The sequence below is a fragment of the Python bivittatus genome, unplaced genomic scaffold (genome assembly GCF_059951505.1).
Source record: "Python bivittatus isolate LINGU-HERP-01145 unplaced genomic scaffold, Pbiv_v1 ctg000590_np1212, whole genome shotgun sequence".
In the NCBI taxonomy this organism is placed as follows: domain Eukaryota; kingdom Metazoa; phylum Chordata; class Lepidosauria; order Squamata; family Pythonidae; genus Python; species Python bivittatus.
The window spans coordinates 496,785-520,373 of NW_028277086.1; the positions used below are offsets into that span (position 1 = coordinate 496,785).

Genomic DNA, 23,589 nt, shown 5'->3' on the forward strand with positions numbered 1-23,589 from the left:
TCCCTGCAGCCTCCCTGCCTTCCAGTTCCTTCCCTCCCCCGCCTGGCCGCATCACAAAGGCCGCTTGTGTCACTGACAGCTGTCCAACGTGCCATCTGCCAGCTCACCAGTGGACAGGAGAGGGGAGCTGTTGGCAGCTGGGGTTCCCACATGGCCCTCTGAATGTCATTCCCTTGGGGCACCCTGAGGCAGCACAGTCTCCCCGTTTCACAGCTTCTCTAAGGGGATGGCTATCTTCACTCGCTATGAGGCGCTGAGGAAGGAAATCAAGGCCCTGGTGGCTGAAAACGAAGAACTGAAACAGCTGGTGCTGCTCCTGCGAGAAAACCAGGAGCTCAAGTCTGTCCTCCGTGACCAGTTCAATGAGAGGCACTTGCTGCCGCCAGACTTCGAATCCACCCGGCAGGACCATCAAGGTGGCGTGGGGGGGGGGGGACATGGGCCTGCCCTTGACTCCAACCAAGTGAGAGCCCCTGCCCTCAGCCTGCCCTTGGCCCCAGTCCAGGGGTCCTCCTCATCTACTCAGAGCTGCAGCAGAGTGTCCCACAGGGTGAGGCCGGGCCGGGCTGGGCCGGGCCGGGCTGGGCAGCACGCTGCCTTGGAGGCCTTGGGGCTGCCTGAATGGAAGCTGGGCAACACCCCGGCTCCACAGTCAAGCACCCTAGAAGCACAAGGGTTGCCATCTCTGGTTACCCAGGCAGTCAGGGGAAGTTCTTTGAGGGGGCAGCCAGAAAGGTACATACCCAGAGGTGAGCTGAGAGGGCAAGCAGTGCACCAGATATTTTGGGAAGCCACACAGAGGGTGGGTGGAGGGAGAAAAGAGGTCTTCCTTCTGTCCACTGGTTTTGGCTGGAGGTCAACAGGCAGCAGAGGAATGTCCAGGAGAACATCACCCAGCAGCAGTGGCCTCCATCACCATCTGCCTCTGTCCAACAATATCCCTGCCCATCCAAGAGTGATCTAGGTGGAGAGCCTCCATGGGTTGCCAAGAGAGGCGGAGAGGGGCGAGCAGATGGCATTCCCGTTTTATCTCCAAGGCCCCCAGATGGTAGGTGCAGAGAGAGCAAAGGGCTACTTAAGGAAGCAAACATTCCCAGCAAGGAGACGCAGGGAGACCTGCGGGCTCTTTCCTCAAGCAGAGACTATTCTCCACCCACCCCCTGCATCCCACCAAAGGAGAAGATTAAAGGTGTGGGAGCACTGGGGTGGGAGTCAAAGTGTTGGGAAGGCTCAGTTTGGGTCTCTCTTCTTGGCAGCAGGAGGCTGACCCAGGCTTCCCTGTTTGTCCTTCCCACAGAGCCATTACTCAACCAAGCCTTCATCAATAATTCCAACTGGGATCAATCCCAAAACGCCCAGAACACCATCTTGCGGTTGGGCATACGACAGCGGCATCCATCTGGCCTCACAGCACAACTCACCACGCAGTATCCTCCACCACCACCTCCTCCAGGGGCGGGGGCAGGAGCAATGGCTGCCAGCCAGCGGTGCTCTCCTCTTGACAGGCGCAGCCCTCCCCGCTACCAGGTCGCCCCTCCGAGCCCTGCAGGTTCCACTTCAGGTGAGTGCACATTTGCCTGCAGGCCCTGCTGCAGCTGGCGGAGAGGGGCGAGCAGATGGCATTCCCGTTGCATGGCAAAAGCGTAACTGTTCCAGTGGAGGGTCCTGCAATGGAGACCTCCCCTGTGTCTCAGAGGAGGCGGTGTTTCTGTTCTATGTTGCGCACAACTTAGTGGTTCTTGGGGCGAGTCTCCCAGCTCATGTTGGGTAGTTGCAGCATGGAATGATAGGCCATGGCCTATCCCTACTCTTCTGTCTGGGGGTAACCCTGAGCTCTGCCCAAAGGGAGGCATATGGTCAAGCCTGGGTGGGCCACCCATTGATGGACTTTGGGAGGGCAGAAGGTGGCAATTCTCCAGACACCTGGGACTGGTCAAGGGCTTGGATTCCGTGGTCTGACACCAATGATTATGCCTCCTGTACCTTTCTGCTGGATGGGAAATAGGTCTTGTGTGCAGATGGGTACCTGGGTAAGCTGTTGTCCGCTAGCGATCGCCACTGGGGCAGGAGAAAGAGCTCCAGGCGCCCTGATGATGCTCTGCTCCCATTTCATTTGCTTGCCTCCCTGCTTTGCAGCTAACGGGTTGTGCAATGTGGAAAAAAGCAGAACAAGGCTGTGTAGCTCACGGCCTGGAGATGGTACAAGGTCAGCCTCATGAGCACACAAAGGAAAATTGTGGGTGCGGTTGCATATTTTGTATGTGTGTGTGTGTGTGTACGTGTGTAAGAGAAAGAGAAAAAGCGAGAGATGAACACTGGATTTTTATATGAAAGATCTGTGAACTCAGTTTCCTTATATAGAACACAGAAAAAAATAAAACTTGGGCTTTGACTAGCTGATGGGAGAGATTCTGTATCTGGGACCACGGCTCAAGTTACCTAGAAGTGAATAGCTGGCAGGAGGAGGCTTCTGCCTCACAAGGATTGGTAAAAATGGTTTGTCCAAACATGGGCAGCTTGATCAGGAGGGCTTTCAAACTAATCCCGAGATAAGAGTCTCAGACAAAGACTTCAGAAACATGTGGGGCCTCTTAAGGATGTGTCAGAAAGAACATTGGCTAGAAAGTTCATGGCCTTCATTGTCTATCTGCTAATACTCAGTGTGGGAACATCAAGACGAGCTTGAACTGTTAGTACAGAGGGGGGTATATAAACTAATAGATAGAGTGGAAACATACTAACCGAAGGGTATAAAAATAACAGAAGCAACAAAGGCAGAAGGAGTACAATATTTGATGAAAAATATCCATGCCCAGTCAGAAATTGAAATGAATGATCTTTGCAAAGCTGAAGAAAACATCTGGGTGAAAACAAGTGGAGGAACAAATAAAAGCAACCATGTTGTGTCTACTGTCACTTGCCCAAACAAGAAGATGTGGATGGTGCCTTCCAAAAGCCATCTGTCAGCTCTACCAGTTGCAGTCCTTCCATGACATTCCTAGACTCGTCTTGCTGACAAATTTCTCTTTCAGGGGGTGGGAAAAAAGCACAAGGGAATCTGCTATGCTTGCTTTGACTGTAACTTGGAGTCCACTGGAGTTGGACAGCTAATACATTCAAACAAACAAACAAACAAACAAACAAACAAACAAAGACTGTTACGGAAGACTTAGCTGAGGAAGTGGAAGCAACAGGAACCCTGGGCAAAAACAACCATCCAATGCTGGAGTTTTTGATTTTTAGAGGAAACATCTCAAACATGTATCTTGGATTTCAAAACAATAGAATTTAATAAATCTTAGCAATTATAAATAGGGTCCATGGCAGAGGACGCTAACAGGAGAAGGAACTCAGGACAGGCAGAAGTTCCTAAAGAAGGAAATGCTAAAAGCACCATTGAAAACAATTCCAATGAGAAAGCGGGGGTGGGGGGTGGGGGGTGGGGGGAGGAAAATGCCAACATGGCCACATTAAAAGCTTACTGAAGAAGAGACACAAAATGAAACGAGGAGATCACTACGGACAAGGACAAATAGATCACCTGGAATTATAAAGCACGGTTTAGGACAGCTAAAGCTCACAATAAGGTAAACTGGCAAAAATGTTAAGAATAAAAAAAAAGAGTGTTTACATATATTCAGAATAAAAGGAAAAGAAAATAATCATGTTAGCTGCCCAGTGAAAATACCAAAAGGGTAAAACAAGAAAGAAAGAAAAGGCAGACCTACTCAATTCCTGTTTTAGTTCAGCCTTTTCCAGCAAGAGGACGTAACTCCACCAGGCCCCCGTGGAAGCAAGAAGAGGAGCAGGAGGGGTGTCCAAGGACACAGACGCGCAGGCCCATTGCGCTGCTCCCTTCGGAACAAGCCACATTACGTAGAGCACGGAAACTAAGTCAGTGGTAAACTGAGGACAGGAAAGATGGGAAATAAGAAAAGGCAACCTAACTAAAACTAGTTTATACGAGCACCGCTCACTGTACCTCCCCATCCCTTTCCATCCTTGGAAACACTCATGCTTCATCGCAATCGTCTGCCTCATCATACATGGCCTTTTGTTGCTTTAAACTTCTTTGTTTTTGAGGTTCTCATCACCTTCATCCAACCATGACTTCCTTCCCCTTGTCCTCCTGTTCAAAGTCGAACCATTTGCAAAGCATTGATTCTCATGCTTCCGTCGCTTTACTTCTCTTGTCTACTGCTTTTTTTGTACTGAGCAATCAACCTTCAACTCCTTCATCTCAAACATTTTATAATTCAAGCTTCCTCTTATGTTTCCTCTAAATCAACAAATTTCTCAATGACCTGCTTAACAGGAAAAATCTGGTCTGACCAACTCCATATAAAATCCTGCCTGGTATAAAATCACTTTTTGCTTTCCAGATTTTGCTCACTGTCACTTTTTTTAATGCTCAAAATCCTACAAGCTAGGCTTCAGCAGTACGTGAACCGAGAACTACTAGATGTACAAGCTGGGTTTCGAAGAGGCAGAGGAACTAGAGATCAAATCGCCAACTTTCGCTGGATCATGGAGAAAGCACGAGAGTTCCAGAAAAACATCTACTTCTGCTTCATTGACTATGCAAAAGCCTTCGATTGTGTGGATCACAACAAACTCTGGCAATTCTTAAAGAGATGGGAGTACCAGACCACCTTACCTGTCTCCTGAGAAATCTGTATGCGGGCCAAGAAGCAACAGTCAGAACCGGTCATGGAACAACCGATTGGTTCAAAATAGGGAAAGGTGTACGACAAGGCTGTATACTGTCACCCTGCTTATTTAACCTATATGCAGAGTACATCATGAGAAATGCCAGGCTGGAAGAATCACAAGCCGGAATTAAGATTGCAGGGAGAATCATCAACAACCTCAGATATGCGGACGATACCACCCTAATGGCAGAAAGTGAAGAAGAACTAAAGAGCCTCTTGATGAGGGTGAAAGAGGAGAGTGCGAAAGCTGGCTTGAAACTCAACATTAAAAAAACTAAGATCATGGCATCTGGACCTGGCAAATAGAAGGGGTAGAAATGGAAGCAGTAACAGACTTCATTTATTTGGGCTCCAAGATCACCGCAGACGGAGACTGCAGCCATGAAATTAAAAGACGCTTGCTCCTTGGGAGGAAAGCTATGGCAAACCTAGATAGCATATTAAAAAGCAGAGACGTCACCTTGCCGACAAAGATCCGCATAGTCAAAGCTATGGTTTTTCCAGTAGTAATGTATGACTGTGAGAGCTGGACCATAAAGAAGGCTGAGCGCCGAAGAATTGATGCCTTTGAACTGTGGTGCTGGAGAAGACTCTTGAGAGTCCCCTGGACGGCTAGGAGGTCAAACCAGTCAATCTTAAAGGAAATCAACCCTGACTGCTCATTGGAAGGATCGATAATGAAGCTCAAGCTCAGATACTTTGGTCACCTAATGCGAAGAGAGGACTCTTTGGAGAAGACCCTGATGCTGGGAAAGATTGAAGGCCAAAGGAGAAGGGGATGGCAGAGGATGAGATGGTTAGAGAGCATCACCGAAGCAATGAGCGTGAAACTGAGCAAACTCAGGGAGGCAGTGAAGAACAGGAAGGCCTGGCGCAATATGGTTCATGGGGTCACGAAGAGTCGGACACGACTTAACGACTGAACAACAACAATCAGAATTCTGCCAAACGCCTTCCCACACAGACTTCAGTTTTTGCATTCACTTTTACTCCCTTTCTCTTTGTGTAGGGGAACACTAATTACGTGCTTTCCATCATCAGGTCAAGATACAGTCTTCACACAGACATCAAACAAATAATAGAATCACTCTATAAGCAAACCACATTTCTCCAGCTACATTTGCAGCCTTGCTATTTTTCAACATTCTCTCAGCAATTAGGACTTCCTTTACAGCAATCTTTTCTTGGATGCCAACTTTCGTAGTGTTCATTTTCAATTCTACACTTTGATGTATTTCTATCATTTTCATACAAATCTCTAGAATATTCCTTCTGCCCTCCCTTCACTTGAGAGTTTCAACTCAAACCATTTCATCACTTTTATTTTTAATTCTATTCACTCTTGCAGAGGCTCCTTGTTGAGCCTCTTCACCTACTTCCATAACACTTTGTCTTTCTATCAAAACTGCTTTGCATTTTCTCTTTTTTCTTAATCTCAACTTTTCTTGGTCTTTTTTGCTACAGTTTTGCACTATATTTGTCTCTCTGTATGCATTATATAATACCTTTCTCATTCTCAAATTTTGTAGCAATCATTTTCATAGGTATTTTTCTCTTATCCAGAGTCTCTTTCACTTCATCATTCCATCAAGCATCCTTTGTTGTGTAAGGCCACCTCCTCCTGTGGCACTATGTCACACAATTCTGTCCTAAGCAGCTGCCCCAACCTCTTTCCTAACATCCACATTAATGGATCTTCTAATGCTTTTTCATACAGCACTCTACGTTCTCTTCCTGCTCCTGTTCTATTTTCACTATAGCGTCTTTCAATTTTTCCTTTTCTTCCATGTCCATTTTCCCCAACATTCACTCTTGACTCTCCTCAAAGTAAATGTCTGTCCCACGTTCACAGCCTCTCATTGTCCTTGTGTTTTTCACTAATGTTTATTTTATTATTTTATCACAAACAGTCAAATCCATTTATACACACACACACATGCATACACACACACACACACACACAACACATGCACTTAAACCACATATTTGAAATACAATTTATTTGAAGCAGATCCTTACCAAATAGTCACCGCTCTCATTCATTCTTGGGTCTCTGAATGGCCAATCGCTTTTCTGTACCTTCCACATATTTTTACAAAGACGATAAAGGTGTTGAGCAGATTACCAGCCTTAGTTGTATCTGTGCCAGTGCAGTATTCCCAGATAATTAGAAGGGCATTACTCCTAAGTTTTAGCACATTTGGGTTACACATTGCCAAAAGTGCAACCGAAGGCAGATTTGACCACAAACATGCTTCCAGGTCATCATACACCAGCCTGTATGCTACCGACTAGGACATATATGCGCTGACATTTGAGTGTGATATATATATATTCTGAATGAAATTAAATCTCCAGGGGCAAATTAATTGCAGACCAGGATATTGAAGGAATTTCATGATGGTTTGGCTAAACCTCTGAGTATTGTTGAGCAAGTGCCAGAGGACTGAAGAAGAGTGAAACTGTCTCTGTCCTGTTTCAGGCTGAGACACACACACCTACTGGATTTACTGGTGACTAGTGAGCAGTCACACACAAGGCTTGCAAACAGCCAGCATCTGCAAACACACACGTGCTCCAGAAACATGTACACAAGACCCAGGTCTTGCCTGAGAGTTTTGTCATTAGAGTGCAATTCAAAACTGAGTCTGGGTTCAGATCTCGGAATAGTAAATTCCTCAGGTTGTGCAGCAGTTCTGAATTATTCAACAAAGGTGTTTTAGAACGGGGGGGGGGACACGAGCACAGGACCCGTCCTTAACTCTTTCAGGTGGGCAGACCCTCTGCAGCTGCCATGACTCCAGGAAATGCGCCACAGCCTTCTGAAGGAGCTACCCTCCCATCAGCTTCTGCAGGAGCTGAAGAACTAAATTCAAAAAGGGCCCTTTTGAAATCCATCTATGCACTGCAATGCTTATTTTTGAAGTGTGTGAATAATGGATAATAGTAATAAGCTAATCTTTTCCTGAGATTGCCTTTCTTAAAAGAATCCTGATCAGTTATCTCGTTCTTTGTAGACATATAAAGATATATTTTAGCACAAGTTTGTTGTAAGGTTCAGGGAAGTGTCCTGCCAAGAATGAATCCAAAATAACCAATTCTATCTATGATACTATAACTTCAAGCATTGCATTTAAGAAGAGGTCAATAAAATAGAAAGAAAAGTTATCTTCTTCTGCCTCTCCAAAACTCGCAGTCCTCCCTCCCTGCCAGCTCATCAGCCCATTTCTGCTTCCGTCTTGCCCCTGGTGCGAAAGCGTCATCTGTTCCACCCACCCACGAGCTCGTCTCCTTTTCTGCCGGGAGTCTGCACGACAGGACGGCAGCCAGTGCTCAGCTGCTCCCCTCGGTCACGCTCCTCCCTTGCCCAAAAGCCCAGGCTCTCCGCTGAGGGCGGCGCACCAGAGCCAACGCCTCGGCCAGTCCTCGGCCGTCGGCAGGGCTGTGGACCAACCGGCCCTTGAACGTTTTTCATGCCGCAGGACCTTGTTCTCTGGGGCAGCCAGAGTTGCGTCCTCAGGCAACTCTTGCGTGGACGCTCCGTGTGCCTGATGCTCCATCCTTCCTCAGGGCAGCTGTCTGGCTTCAGAATGAACGATCTTTTATCCGTGCTCGGACATCCTTTCAGCCAAAGAGGGGGCCGCCATCTTGGTCCACTTCTGTACATTTGACCAAATTCCACAGTTGCAGCTTCAAGCCTCTATGATACCTCCCTTTAAAAAAAAAAAACTGCTCTTAGCTCTTAACAGAAATAATTACGTTTTTCTGAATCCTTTTATTTAGGATACAGCACTTTATGGCTTGGTATAGAAATTATCAGAATGTTAATTGCTTGGAACGACATTTCAAGCATTCATATACAGTACAACATTTTCAGTGAATAAATCTGTAATTGTTAAAAACAGACTAAGACAATGCAAATAAAAGGTACCAATAGAGGTGAATATGTGTCGCTCAGGGTTGAACTTGGAGACCTGGGGTTCTCTGAGCTTGGTTCCTTTCTCGCAAACGTTTCGTTATCTGGCCAGGTAACATCTTCAGGGCTAAAATGGGATGGGGTTTGCTCTCCGTTTATGTGCTGTGGCCTGTCTTGCCAGTGCTGGTGGGGGTGGGGTTTTTTGTTTGGCTCCTCTGGTAGTTCCTTGACTGGCATCTGTTTGCTGCTGGATTGTGTGCCTGGTAGTGACCTTTGCTTATCTGGGTGATGACTGCTGGTGAAGCTATCTTCTGGTCTTTTGGCTCTTTTGAATAGTATGTAGCTGTAGTTGAGGCCTTTCTTGAGGATATTGTGTTCTGCAGTGGAAGGCCGGCTAGACATGTTGATTACCCATTCTGGTTCGGGTACCTCTTTGTTTCCAGGGTTTAATTTGGACAATGCCAATCAACTAGATTTCTGCGCAGCCCTAGAAGCAGCATTCAAAACAACAGGACTCAACTCAGAGACCCAAGAAAATGTAAGGCAGACAATCATACCACAGACCAGAAGAACACGGTATCAACACCAACTCAAAGCAGAGGACAGAGCAGCCCTCAGCAGCCGAAGGAAGGACCAAACCATCCTCATCCTCCCAGCAGACAAAGGCCGCACCACAGTTATTATGGATAAATCACAATACCTGGAAAAAGCCAACAAGTTATTAGAGGACAAAGAAACCCACATCCCACGTAACACCAACCCAATACAGAAACTGGACAACGTAATCAAGAGAACCCTCAACGACCTAACTAAGAAAGGCCAGATCACTAAGGAAGAACAGTGGTGGATGAAAAGCAGTGGACCCGTCCTCCCACGCTTCTATGGATGGCCAAAAATACACAAGCCGGACATACCACTCCAACCAATTGTATCTTTACCAGGGACTGCAACATACAATGTAGCGAAAGAACTGACAAAAAAGCTTGGACGCCTCACACAGAGAAGAGCGAATATTCTCTCAACTCCTCACCACAGTGCCTCCAGAAAATCAAAGATGTACACATAGTTGAAGGTGAAATTATGGTCTCATTTGATGTCACAGCACCCTTTACGTCCATAAACCCAGAACTAGCGAAAGAATCCATATCAGCAGTACTACACAATACACCGGACTTAACCAAATACACCCAGATCGAAATACCCAGAATCGTGGACCTCATCGACCTCTGCCTCACCACCTACTTTCAGTCTGATGGACAAATATACCAAGAAATCAGAGGCACACCCGTGGGATCACCACTGTCAGGACTCATAGCAGAGACTGTAATGCAACGCCTAGAAGCTATAGCACTTCCCCACATACAACCTAAAGTGTGGATCCGGTATGTAGATGATACACTTGTTATTATAAAAACGAAACAACTAGAGAAGACACATGAAACCATCAACAACATCTTCAAAGGAATAAAATTCACCAGAGAGGAAGAAAACAACAACACGCTCCCCTTCCTGGATATCCTCATCAGCAGAGGAAACAACAGCAAATTAGAAGCCCAAGTTTATCGGAAGACAACCCACACCAATCAAGTACTCCACTACCAAAGTAACAGCCCAAACTCCCACAAGAGGAGCTGTGTAAGAACATTGTTCAAGCGAGCATAAACACACTGCAGCAACCCAGAACAGCAGAAAAAAAAAAGACCACCTATACAACATCTTCCAACAAAATGGATATCCACTCAACTTTATCAAAAAATGCCTGACCACTCAACCTACTACAGCACAACCAGCACAAGTTATGAAAAGGATAACATTGCCATACATTGGAAACATCTCAGAAACCACCAACAGACGATTACAACCACATGGCATCTCCGTACCACACAAACCAACTAAAACCCTCCAAAACATCTTAACTAAGCCAAAAGACCCAGTGGCCCAAGAAGACAAAACAGGAGTCATCCACAACATACAGTGCAGGGACCATAACGGCCACTATGTAGGACAGACAGGCAGAAGACTGGCAGACGCATCCACGAACACCAACTAGCAGTCAGAAGACACGATGAAAACTCCTTAATCTCACAGCAGGTGGACAGGCTGAACCACAGTTTCAGCTGGGAAACTGTCAGCACCTTAGACCAAGCTAAATCCAAAAATGCGAGGGAATTCCTGGAAGCTTGGTGTTCAGACAAGGCGGCCCGTAGAGATAAACAGCATCTACACACTATTCAAAAGAGGCAATAGAAAAGAAAACAAAAGACCAGAACATCTCCTCACCAGCAATCATCACCCAGATAAGCAGAGATTACCACCAGGCACATAATCCAGCAGAGAACAGATGCTAATCAAGGAACTCCCAGAGGAGCAAAACAACACCCCCACCCCGCCCCCAGCACTGGCAAGGCAGGCCACAGCAGATAAATGGAGAGCAAACCCCATCCCATTCCAGCCCTGAAGATGTTACCTAGTTGGGTAATGAAACGTTTGCGAGAAAAGAACCGAGCTCAGAGGACCCCAGGGACCCCGCAAATAAAAGGGAATATTTCAGGTGTGGTTACCCTTGGTGGGAAACGGGGGGCAGTGAACAAGGCTAGGCCTCCCAGACCTTATTAGAGGCAACAAGGGATGCGGGAAAGAGGCTGTAATGACATCCCTTATGAGCTACGATCGATGGGAGTTTGGAAAGCTGCACCCCTGAGTGCGAAATGAGGCAGGCTGGCAGGCAGCTCTTGCCCCCTTGGCTTGCTGAGGCACTGCCTGCAGGATGGCAGCTGAGGGGGGCTTGGAAACGGGCTCCCGGGCAGCCTGGCCACAGCAGGGCCAACGAGACGATGGTTCTTGTTGCAGGGAGAGCTGGGGCAGCCCAGCTGGGGGGCCCTGCTTTGTCCAAGCCCCTTAGGAGACCCTTTCTCAGTTGGGCAGGGGCTGCAGCTATGTGGGGAGGAGCCCTGGATAGGGACAAGACTTTGTGACCCAAGGCCTGGGCCTCTGGCCTGGGATGCCATTCTCTGGCTCCCTCTCTGACCCCAAAGCCCAACACCCCAAAGGGGAAAGAAGAGGGTGTTACTAATGACCCGTCCCTGGGAAACAGAAGCCTGTGCTGAGGCCTTTCTAGGGAAGAAGGTCCTTCCATGCGGGGCGGGGGGTGCAGAGAAAATGAATTCTTCTCCAACTTTGAAAGCATCCATGGAATGAAATTTAAATACCTAAATAAAGGCATGACAAAAAGAGCTGTTCTTTGGCCAGGGATATGGCTGGATTGTTTAAACTGCCCCCTCCCCTTTTGGCTAAATATTTAAAGAGGGCAAAATATACCATAATTTTGGAAACGGCAGCCCTGCCCCACAAACAGGTGCCCCCACCGGAAGATGCTGTCTTTTATCACACCAACCTCGGGGACAAATGGGATCCCTGTTGAAATGGAGAATAGGTAGGTTTGTCAATCCTAATTTAACCCCTGTTCACAGTAATTCCATACCATGGTTAAATATAAAGCATAGCTTGCAAATTGGGGGATTTTTGTCTTACACTAGCAGTAATTACTCAAAGCGCAGACCCCATAATCCAGGTCCTCGAAGCTGACTCAACCCCTCTGCTGCACGAAGGAAACCACGTTTGGAAGAGTGGGCTGAAAAAAGCCCCGGCCGGGGGGGCGGGGGCTGAACTTTGTGGCAGTTTTACAAAAGAGAGACACTCTCTCTCAGCGAGAAACATGAATTGGGTGCAGTCGCCAGGAGATACAGCCTGGACCGTACCTGCTTCAACATCTAGGCCAGCATTTCTCAACCTGAGCAACTTCAAACCAGCTCAAAGTCGCTGAGGTGGAGAAACGGCCCTCTGGGCAAAAGGCTGAAGGTCTCCGATCCTCATAACGCCCTTGAAGAAGGCTCTGCCCGCCCCCGCTCCCCCCCCCCCCGTGCCAAGATTCTGGCAGATGGTCGTTCCAACACTCATTGCCCGGCAATATTCCATCATATATGTGGGGAGGTATTTCCACACGGTATTTAAGAGCGAAAAACGCTCTTCCTTTACCATTCCTGGGGCCAGAACTGCCTGCTGGCTCAACAGGCAAGAAGCAGAGATTCTGCTTTCCCTCCTCAAGAGGTGCCAAGCCCAGAAGGGGATCCGTGGAAGGGGTTTCAGGAGAAGCTGAGCTGGAGGGCCTAGATTCTGGAGGGCTAGACAAGGCGAGGCGGGAGGCACTGCAGAAGGTTGGAGGAGGAGCACTCAAAGATGGAGGCAGGAAGGACCCGGCCCATCGCAGACCGGTCAGCCTCTTCGTTAACACCGCAGAGAAGCTGCGCGTCGGATACTTGTTAAATAAGCGTGAGGAAGACTAAATTCTTGCTAAAGAGTTCAGGAAAGGATATTTAACAACAGAGAAAGGCTTTGTGCTAGACTACTGAATGTGTGAATCCAGCAAGATGAGGAAAGGGAAACTGTTATCAGCATTTGCAGACCTGAAAGCCTCACTTGATCTCATAAAGGGAGAAAACTGGAAGCTTCAGGTTTGCAGAAGAGGCTTGGACTGCTCCCTCTATTCAGCTACAATTTCTACAACTGGGGGTTGACACAAGGCTAAGTCTCTGCTTAATTTATTCAGAAGCGATATTTAGACTTTTATGAATCAGGAGCGGTTTCCCCCCACGAAATATTAGCAACAGGAAAACCCCACCATTGCTGTAGGTGGATGACGTGCGCCTCCTTTGCTGGACTTAGGCGGTCTGGGCAGATGACAAGAACGTGGCACCCTGGATGATCTGGGTATTAATGGTGGTTGTCTTTGGCAATGGAAGGCTAAGCCATTTCCTTCTCTTGCGATTTGTTTTACTGGCATAAGCTCTTGTTTATTGCAGATTAGTGCTGTTGAAATGGATAGCTGGACGGATTGAGTATCAGTCCACAGGGGAGGAGTGCTGGTAGAAGAGTCAACTTTAGGCACAGGTCTTATATGGGGCAAGGTTTGGGGGAACAATAGTCACCAATGACCGCCTATAGAATCATCCTTTGAGAATTATGCTGGGAGAACCCAAATTCATGCACTTTATTTGCTGATTTATAAGATTTATTGACCTCAGTTCTCAGGAACTCTTGGCAACACACAAATATCTAAGATCACAAACTGGATCTCTGCCGTGGAATTTTGATATTTACAAATTGGTGTCGGACAGTATTAGGGGTTAAAGCTTAGACACGCACCAACCAGCAGGCTCCCTAAATTATCCTGATTTCAAGACCAGAGTATGCACCCCAGAGCTTCAGGAACTTTGGGGTCCCATTCCCCAACAGCGGAGTTTCAGACAACCGTTTTACCCAGATAGAGGCTTGGACAGGCAGTGGCTGGTATGGAAGGGGATCCTTGACTTGAGGCAGAGAGAGAGGCTGGATTTAGAAGTGAGTACACTTAATCTGCAAAGGTCCATTCCTCTTGCTGGACTTCAGCTAAGACCTCCTGCAACCGAGCGGGCAGGCTGACCAAGGCGCTCCTGAGCTTCGATTCCCTTGGGGATGCATGCATCTAGGGCGGGACTTGGGGCCCCACCTCCTCCATCGTCCTCTCCCACAAGTGCCTAGGGACACAAACGTGCTTGATGACAGGGCTGCCCACTCAGGACAACTAGCCCATTTGCCAAACAACAGACTTGTTAACAGAGACGTGGGAATTTCAGAGAATTACGTTGCGCCTTGGCCTGCTCCAGAAAGGGTCAGGTTTGGCATACCCAAAATGTAGAGAAGGAACCCCCTTGGTCAGCCATGCCTTGGTACAGAAAGGACGGCTGCCGCTGGTGAGGCTGGGGCCTCACAGACCCTTTAGGTATGCCTTGGTCTCCCTGGTTTGCGTTTCCCTTGTTGAGCAAGTCTTTCTTGGGTTGCAGACACATATTGCTTCCGAATTTATTTGATTTAACAGGACTACTGAGTCTTCCTGTCATATTAAATCAAATGAATTAAATTACAAACTATTTTTGGGGAGTGGCTCATGGATTTAATATGCGTTATTTTATAACTGTGTATGCAAAACAGTCCTAATTTTTTTTAACCTAGGGTGAAATTATAATATGCGTGTGCTAAACAGATAAAATTAAACAGAGTTTAAGAAGAAGTGAACAACGTATAATCTTTTATTGGAAGATAAAACAAGTCCAAACAGCAATCACGATATGATAGTGTGACAATTAAGATGAAATGGCTTGCATAAGAACATGCCCAATCTTCATGGGCTTATATTCTACATGAAGCCCATCTTATTTATTTGCCGTATTTGTAAGTCACCCCAATCAACTGGGACTCTGGGTGGCAGTTCATAGTTAAAACCATAATATATAAAGTCCAAACAAATAAAAATAAAATTTCCAAGAGGCACCAGGGCAAACCAGAGGCTGAATGTCTGCTGGAATAACATGGTTTTAACTGGTCCTCAAAATGCAAGGAGGAAGGGGGCCATCCTAACTTTCAAGGGAAAGGCGTTCCAATGAGCAGGGGCCACCACCGAGAAGGCCTGTCTGGCTCACGCCCCACAGACTTCTTAGAGTTGGGAACCTCAACGGGTCCTCTCTAGGGGATTCTGTCTTGGCAACCTATTCCTGCTCTAACACAGTGCATTACCATGAAGCCTTTAAAAATGATGACTAGCATCTTGGCTGGGTTTATCCTGAAAGGCATCCTGCAGGGATTCAACACCAGCAAAGAGAAGAACCCTCCGTAGCCAGGCTGGCAGGGCAATGCTCTCCCAGGCTGGGCAGAGAATATGGGAAATCAGAAGAGGGCGTGACTGCATTTAAGTTCACTTGACCTGCCATATGCCTTGGGCCAACACACTAAGCCTGGTTAGGGTTAAACTTGTTTTGTGGGGATGGCGGCTTAACTCATTTTGCAAGTCTAGTCTCTCTGACAGGTTTATCGTTCAATGTATTATGGAAAACCTAACCAAGGACCCAAGTTTATTCAGTACTCAAGCATCTTGTGGGGGTGCAGATGCACTGTTTGTGGGTGGGGGAGGAGACTGACCACTCCTGCTTTTAATGGAGCTTTTTATCTCTTTCCCAACTTCGCTTGTTGTGACTGCTGAAAGCCTCCTCTTGGTCTGCAAGAGCCCCCCACCCTGCATGGCTGCTTAGGTTTTTCTTTCAACTGTGCTATTATAAAATAATATATCAATTCAGTACACAAAGTTAAGAAGAGTATAGCGAGGGTATATAGCTAGGAAGGCTATACAGGTAGTCCTCAACTTACGGCCACAATTGGGACCAGAACCTCCATCACTAAGTGATGTGGTTATTAAGTAATTCGCCCCAATTTTACAACTTTTTTTTGCCACTGTTGTTAAGTGAATCACCACAGTAATTGAGTGAATCACACAGTCATTAAGTGAATCCGGGTTCCCCCACTGACTTTGCTTATTGGAAGCCCCCTAGGAGAGTTGCAAATGGTAATCATGTCACCTTGGGATGCTGCAACCGTCATAAATATATGTCAGTTGCTAAGGGTCTGAACTTTGATCATACGACCACGGGGATGCCGTGACAGTCACTTTTTTCAGTGCCGTCATAACTTCAAACAGTCATTAAACGAATGGTAATAAGTCAAGGACTACTGCAGCAAGAACAGTACTTGGGCACAATGCAATCAATGAACAAATAATATCAATTACATGAAGAAGAGGAGGAATTTTATGACTTCTATTATCAAGTTCAATTTGAAATCAACAGAACATGCAAGCGAGATGTGCTACTTGTGACTGGAGCCTGGAATGCCAAATTGGAAACATGGAAGAGGAAAATGTAGTTGGATTGTATGCCTTAGGGTACCGAAATGAAGCAGGAGACCAACTTACCAATTTCTGCCACTCAAGGGTTTCTTCATAGCTAACCCTGACTTCAAGCAACCAAAAGGATGCTTCTATACATGGACATCACCAGAGGGAATATGCAGAAATCAAATTCACCATATTATTGCTAAAAGGAGGTAGAGGAGCTTGATTATAGCAGCAAAGATATGGCCAGTGCTGCCTGTGGAGCAGATCATGAACTACTCGTGGGTGCACGTTCCAAGTTAAGCTGAAGGAGAAGGAGAGACCCAGCCAGCTTCCACCAGATGATCTTCAACATGTACCCACCATTTTCAAAGCGAACACCAGGAAGCCCTTGGAAGCCCTGAAGCTCATCGTTAGAGAACCAGAGGAATTGTGGAAGTAACCTCTTTGTTATTAAGGATGAATGTAAAAGGAGACTGCCAAAAATGAAGAAAGAAGAAAGCAAACCGGATGGCAGAACAAACCGTGGAGTTTGCCAAGAAGAAAACAGAAGCCAAAGCCGAGAAAGACAAACACTTTATAAAGTTAATTAATAAATAAATGAAAATACCAATAGAAGAGAATATGTGTAGCCCAGGGTTGGACTCCACATAAATAAAAATCTCAGGAAGGAACTAACAGAGCTTCAGAGTCTCCTCATTAGAAGAGACAAGGTCACAGATTACAGACTTTAATATCTGTAAAGACATCAAAGACGGAAACAGACATGGAAAAACAAGGAAAGCCTTCGAAAGGTCTCTGAACTCACGAGGAGGTCCCAACCTCAGACCGGTGTGCCAAAGGAAGCCAATGGACAGATAGTGAAAGGCAATCAAAGGAGGCCAAGGGAAGATGGACGGAGGATACTGACACCCTGTCCAATAGCGATGTCAACCTCCAAGATGCCTTAGAAGGTGCTTCCCACTCACCAGAACCTCTAGTCCTAGAAGGTGAAGTCGGATCGCGACTCCAGACGTTGCCAATTCGGAAGGCCATGGGAACTGTTCGAATACCCCCCAAAATACGGCGACAAACAGAAGCAGCAGCGGCGAAGGTGCTAATTAAGCTACGCCAGCAAGTCTGGAGGACGAGACAGCGGCCAACCGACTGGGAGAGGTCAATCGGCCTTCCAATGACCAAAAAAAGAGGGGAAAAAGGATATGAAGCTATGAAAAGTACAGATGCTTTTGAACCGTGGCGTCGGAGAAGACCCCTGAGGAGACCCTGGACAGCCAGGAAGACCAACCGATGGATCATCACACAAATCAACCCAGAGTTCTCACCTGAGCCACAAATGACCAGGCTCAAATGATCCTAGTCTGGATGCATCATGCGAAGACCCAGCTCTCTGTGGAAGGCTCTGATGCTGGGAAGGTGGCAGGGAGGAGAAGAAGAGGACGACCAGTAGCCAGGGGGTTGGGCTCAGTTACAGTGGCGATGGGTGCAAGATTGGAAGACCTGAAGGAGCAGGTTGGGGACAGATCGTCCTGGAGAAAATCTATCTATGTGGTCACCAGGAGTAAAAAACAAGTCGATGGCACACACAAAACGAGCTTTCAGTTAAAGCTTTAGCTGAAATCTCTCCCTACAGTCCACAGGTCAGGGGTGGAAATCCCAGAGTCCTTCAAGACAACCTCAGGATGGGCACGGCCAAGACCTCACAGCCTCCCCATCCCCAAGTTGAAAGGGCAGCATGGAAATTGACCCCAACGCCATCGAGACCGGCTGCATTCCCACTACCTGCTCCCACAAGTTGGGTAACGGTCTTGTGGCTGTGTTTGCACAACATGCTCTGCCGGCCTACTTTTAATTCATCTTTTGTGGCTTAGCCTGATAAAGAAGCTCAGCCCATCTGGGTGCAAATCCCCAAATAGGCTAATTCTGTAATCAATTTAAGTGGAGGGGGAGGGGAATAGTTTCTTAGTTTTTCATCCATTGGTAAATTAAATTCATCCTATTCCTTTATGTGTTTGACACTTCTTAAAATAAGTTTTCACTAATATTCATGGACATTTCTCCAAACACGCATATTTTTATTTACAATTTTGTCTCATGTCCATATACACGCAAGACAGTGCCCCCTGCTCCCAACCAACAGAGCCAGTCCAGCAGGGAACTGGTCAGTGGTGTAAAAAAGCCACCAAGAGATGCAGGAGGGCCAGGATGGACACACCACCCCCATCCTGAACCCTTCGGAGGCCACCCACAAGTGCGGCCAGTGCCGTCTCGGCAGTCTAGCTCGGCCTGAATCCCGGCGGGGAGGGGTCCAGATAATCCGCTTCATTCACGGCCCTCCACGGCTGACAACCAGGGAAGGCTGGAGACCGAGCAGGTTACCCCAAACTGTCGGGTCCAAGGGTGACCAAGGCATTTACCAGTGCTTGGGCCCAGCCACAGGCCACCTCCCGGCCTTGCACATCTTTCCATCAGTTTCATTCTTTGAAATTTGGAAAAGAGCAAGTTTTGAAGGACAGCACTTTTGGGTCCTGTGGTTTTAAAATGTGGAATTAGATGAAATTAAAATGCAAATGAAATGAAGGCACCCCCTGTGGGGAAGCTGGATTTCAGACTCAGAGGTGCAGCACGGTCATCTATAGCCAGAGTTGGCTAGTCTGAGCAAGCCTTAGCCTGCCAACAGGTCTGCGCCCGGGCACACAAGACAAGGAATGGTGAGGAACTTTCCCCCTCGTCCCTTCTTTCCATGACGTGCAGCACTTCCTAGGCGTGAACATGCTGCTCCTTAAGGAAACGGCCGCTGCCTCCGTGCCTCCTCCCCAGCAGCCCCTCGTGTTTTTCTGCCCAAGGAGGGCAGAGGTCTCTCAGCACAGCTGCACCTGGTCCTCCAGCATCATCAGCTCCCTCCAATCTGACCAGCCTCCTGGCCTCTGCCACTCAAGGAGAGCTCTGCGCACTTGCACCGTGTTCTCCAGGCAGTGGGGCTTCAGGGGGTTCCCTGTGGTCACTGTTGGGAAGGACGCTGTCCCCACAAGGGCACCTGCCATCACTGCTGTGCCCCGCTCTAGAGGTGGGGTTTCATGTCATGGCTGTGATGCCAGGGCTAGCGAGCCAGGCCTTTTCCCGAAGGCCTGAAGATTTTGTGCTGGTGACCAAGGGAGCAGCCAACGGGTGTCCGACCTTTAGGGCCAGGCTGTCCAGGGGCCGTAGGGGGCAGGAAAGGTGGCCTTCCAAGAGCCGTAGGCACCCGGCTAGGAGGGGCGGCCCCCTCTGCATGGAGCTCCATCTGGTGGGTGGGTGGCCACATCCCGTGGTTTAATGAAATGAGCCAGGGCAAAAGGGCAATTCCCGCCCAAGGAAGCAGCCTGGCAAAAGGGGAGCAGGCAGTGCAGGTGGATCTGCAGGAAAGGGAGCCGGGGGCGGGGGTGCTTGGGGGTGCTTCCAGGGAGCAGAACGAGCGGGAGGACCCCACAGCGGCAGGGTAGTCCCCTTCTGCACGGGGGGGGGGGAGCGGGAGGTGACCAATAAGGGCAGGGTAAACAGGCCCCCTTCCCTTCCCCGAAGGGCATCGGGGAGAAAGCCAAGGCCCACGGGGAACCAGCGAGCGGCCCGGCCCGGCCCACGGCGGGCGCTCGCTCAGCAGTCGCTCTCTCTGTTCTTTGCAGCCAGCGGCGCTTCCAGCCCGAGGTCCGCCGCCCCTGCCGCCCCCCTCCAGCCCTCCGGCCCCCGCGGCTACTGCCACGAGTGCGCACACCCGTGGCACCCGCACCTCCCGCCCTTCTCGCCGGCCGCGCCCGGCCCCCGCGCCAACTTCGCCAGCGGCGCCCCCGCGGGCATCCCCTCCGGGTGGCCCCTCCCCGGCCCCCCGTGCTTTCCACCGGCGGCCACCCTCTTCGCCCGGGGAATCCCCGCGACCTACCAGGCTTTCGGCTTCAGCCAAGGAAGCCCCGCGCCCTGCCAGGGACCGCCGCTCGCCTTCTGGGTTGGCGCGGGCGCGGGCGCGGGCGGCGCCGGCCCCTTCCTCGCCGCTCCAGCCCAGAGCGCCTTTCCGCCCCCACCGCAGGGCACCCTGCGCCCCGCCGCCCCGCCGCAGCCCCCCCTCCCCCCTTCCGTCCGGCCCCCGCCGCCTGCGGACGGGAAGGCCGAGCCCCCGCTTCCGAGGGGAGCCCCGCCGCCGCCCCCGGAACCCCCGCGGCCGAAGGGGAGCAGCGGCTCGGCGCAGAGGGAGGGCGCCGTCGAGAGCAGCAGCAGCAGCGGCGGCGGCGGCGGCGACAAAGCGAAAGGTGAGACGGCGGGCGGGGCGCCGCAAGGAGGCGCGGCGGGCGGGGGCTTCGGGGGCCCGGGAGCCCTTGCCCCCAGAGGCCGTGCGCAGGCCAGAGGAGGGAGCAGGCGCCGGGAGGGGGCGCAAAAGCCGGCGAGGGTGCCCGTCCTGCCAGGACAGCGGGGGGGCGGGGAGCAGCCGTGCAACGCTCAGAGCCGTGCGGATCCACCCGAGCGAAGAAGGTCGGCTCGGGCAATTAGCAAGAGCGGGCGCAATACGCTTCCCAAGACGCTCAGTTGAACCCCCTCCGTTTCCGATGGAATTAAAGGAGGGGATCAGGGCAGGTGCTCCTGAACCACGGCTCTCGCTGGGCGGCCGCCTGCTCACCCCCCCGCTCGCCAAGCTGTTGGCCAGGGCTGGTCTTCTGGTGACCCTCCTGCTGGCCATCAGGCACCGGGCCCGCGATTCCCGGCTGAGACTCAGCCTGTCGCCATCCTCAACTACTTGGTACATCCATGTCATCCTGGGCCTTCCCCCTCCCAGCTCCCACCTGGCTTCAGCTGAACTGGGCTGGAGGGTCAAGGGGGGCAGAGATGGGGCGGGCAAGCAGGAGCAGGAAGGCCATCCCCTGGGTGCGCTGGGTCCTGCAGGAACGGCCACATGAAGCCTTGATGCCCGCCTAGATCTGGAGGCAGGTCCGGTCTGAAAGCATTGAGGAGCTCCAAGAACTGGTTTGCATTGCCTCACGTGCGCACAGGCACGTGCTCAGTGGCTGCAGAGCAGCTGTGGGTGCAAGGGGCGGCTTGCCAAAGCCAGAGTTTCCCCATCAGAGCCCCAGCAGAGCTGGACCTTTCTCTTTTCCTTTCAGCACTGATAAGCACAGCGTGAGGGTTCTCCGTAGCTCAGGAAGGGCTTTGCAAGGCCTCAGCTACCCGAGGGTCTGCCCTTCTTATGAAGGGAGCACGCAGTCGGTCTGGTTTTCCCCAGCCCGCGGTCTGACGGGCTGGGAAGGAAGAGGCTGTGCTGCGAGTGAGCACGCTCTCTGGGCCTGTGGGATTGTGGGCATCCTGGGGCATAAACAAACCCTGCCCGTGCTTTCGAGCGCATGAATGTATCAAGCAGGGCGGGGTCATTGGCCAGCTGCCTGACGTTGCTGACCGCTGACTCTCAGCCGCCTTTTCCCCCTCCCGAGCACTGGCCCGGGGTTCCGGCTGGGCGGCTCCTGGCCCCGGGAGAGGAGCAAGGCACAGCCCAGGTCACCTGGCAGGGGAGGGGCTGCAGGAGGCCTCCCGGGCGCCATGGCTGGGGCTGCGGGGCAGAGGCTGGCAGCGGTGGCCTCTGCTGCTGATTGGCGTTCTCCCTGCAGAAGCCAACAAGCAAGAGCGCATAGTGGGCGAGATCGCCTTCCAGCTGGACCGCAGGATCCTCTCCAGCATCTTCCCTGACCGAGTCCGCCTCTATGGCTTCACCGTTCGCAACATCCCTGAGAAAATCGCCCAGGTGAAGCGACCCCCCCTTGCTGCCCATCCCCACCCCCACGAGGGTATCTTTGGGGCAGGAGGGAGGGGAGATGCTTTCTGCCCTGCAGGGGTGGCGAGATATGCTTGCTCCCCAGCTGGGGCCTCTCCGTCTGAGGGAGCAGCACGATACCCCGCCCCTGCACTTCTCCTCGGGACGCAGCCTGGAGCAATCATGGGGCTTTGCGTGGGGAGAGCATCCCCCCTCACAGGCTTGTCCTGTAGTCCCAGCCTCCAGGGAGGTGCCCCAGGAGGGGGCAGGGTAGGTCAGGTCGTTGCCCACCCATGGCTGGACTCAGCAACGCCCTTGTTGCTGTCCGCAGGGCACTGCTTTCCAGGAATCCCTCCCAAAGGGGACCCTGAGTTCTGGCCATTTCTCCTGGGGCTGCCTGGGGCTGGACCACACCGTGGCTGGACAGGCCGTGGCCAGGCTGGACAGGCCGTGGCTGGACAGGCCGTGGCTCCAAGCTGCCCGCCTCACTTGGGGGGTCTCATTTGCAGCTCAGTAACCCCAAGCGGGGGTATCCTGCCCCCCGCACTTCTCATGCTCCCCCTCTCTCCCCAGAGAGAAAAGGACCCCTTCCTGCAGCTGAGCCCGGAGCAGTCTGACATCATCATGGAGCGCTACAGTAATGTCATGGCCTCCTTGAAGCCCCTGGGTTATGACCCCGATGTCCACCCGAGGCTCACGGAGCGCACAGTGAACACCTTTGGCATCCTCCGCGAGCGGCCGGAAGCCTCTACCCCCGAGGCAGCCGCCTACAACGACACCCAGCACCTGGAGGACGTCGTGAAGAGCGTGGCACCCCCAGACACGCTGGAGGACTGCCTGCTGCTGCTGCGCTGCCTCCACAAGCTTTCGCATGACGACGGGAAGCCCCTCTTCATCTGGTGACCCTGCCCTCCCTGATTGTGCACCCCATTAAAGGCAATAAAGGTCTAGAAAGGACTGGCCACGTGTCGCCTTCTGAATCTGCAGCCCACGCGTGTGCCCGCGGCCCGGCAGGCGCTTCCTGACAGCTGATCCCGTTTCACGGCCAAGGGTGGGGAAAAGGCTGGACCTTTGGGGGGACCCAAAACCTCTGGAGCAAGCAGGGAGTCGATGAAGTGGGGTGTGGGAGCCAGAAGAAAGCCTCTTCCAGCATCTGGGACGCCCCAATGCCCTCTAAGGCAAAGCAGTCAATGGCCTGGCGGCCTGACGTGGCTGAAGGGCCCTCTGCCCAGAGGGCCCCTGGGGAGAGTGGGTGGGAGCACCAGCTGGGGCTGTTGCAAAGGGGGCAAAGGCCAGGGCCAAAAAGGAGCACCTTCCCTCTCTTCTGGGGGCATCTTCTCCTGCTGGCCTGGAACCTCCTGCCATGACGGGGGGGGGGGGGTGAGGCTCCCTGCACAGACCTGTGCGGAGCAGCCCTGGCACAGCAGGAATCGGGTTTGCA

General features: G+C 50.8%; 1 protein-coding gene across 1 annotated transcript; it reads left to right on the top strand.

The window, feature by feature from the left end:
* The first annotated feature begins 226 nt into the window (after positions 1-226).
* LOC103059963 (uncharacterized) lies at positions 227-23,127 on the top strand. Its single transcript, XM_088149252.1, has 5 exons — positions 227-416; positions 1,298-1,561; positions 20,044-20,661; positions 22,006-22,139; positions 22,722-23,127. The coding sequence occupies exons 1-5, from the start codon at positions 227-229 to the stop codon at positions 23,049-23,051; spliced, it is 1,536 nt and encodes a 511-aa protein (XP_088005378.1). The 3' UTR covers positions 23,052-23,127.
* Positions 23,128-23,589: the final 462 nt, after the last annotated feature.

What these genes read in the sequence shown, in the direction of transcription:
- LOC103059963 (XM_088149252.1), top strand. Translation starts at nt 227, where the DNA reads ATGGCTATCTTCACTCGCTATGAGGCGCTGAGGAAGGAAATCAAGGCC. An exon ending in CACCCGGCAGGACCATCAAG is followed by an intron (nt 417 to 1,297) that starts GTGGCGTGGGGG and finishes TCCTTCCCACAG; the next exon opens with AGCCATTACTCAACCAAGCC. An exon ending in TCCCTGAGAAAATCGCCCAG is followed by an intron (nt 22,140 to 22,721) that starts GTGAAGCGACCC and finishes CTCTCTCCCCAG; the next exon opens with AGAGAAAAGGACCCCTTCCT.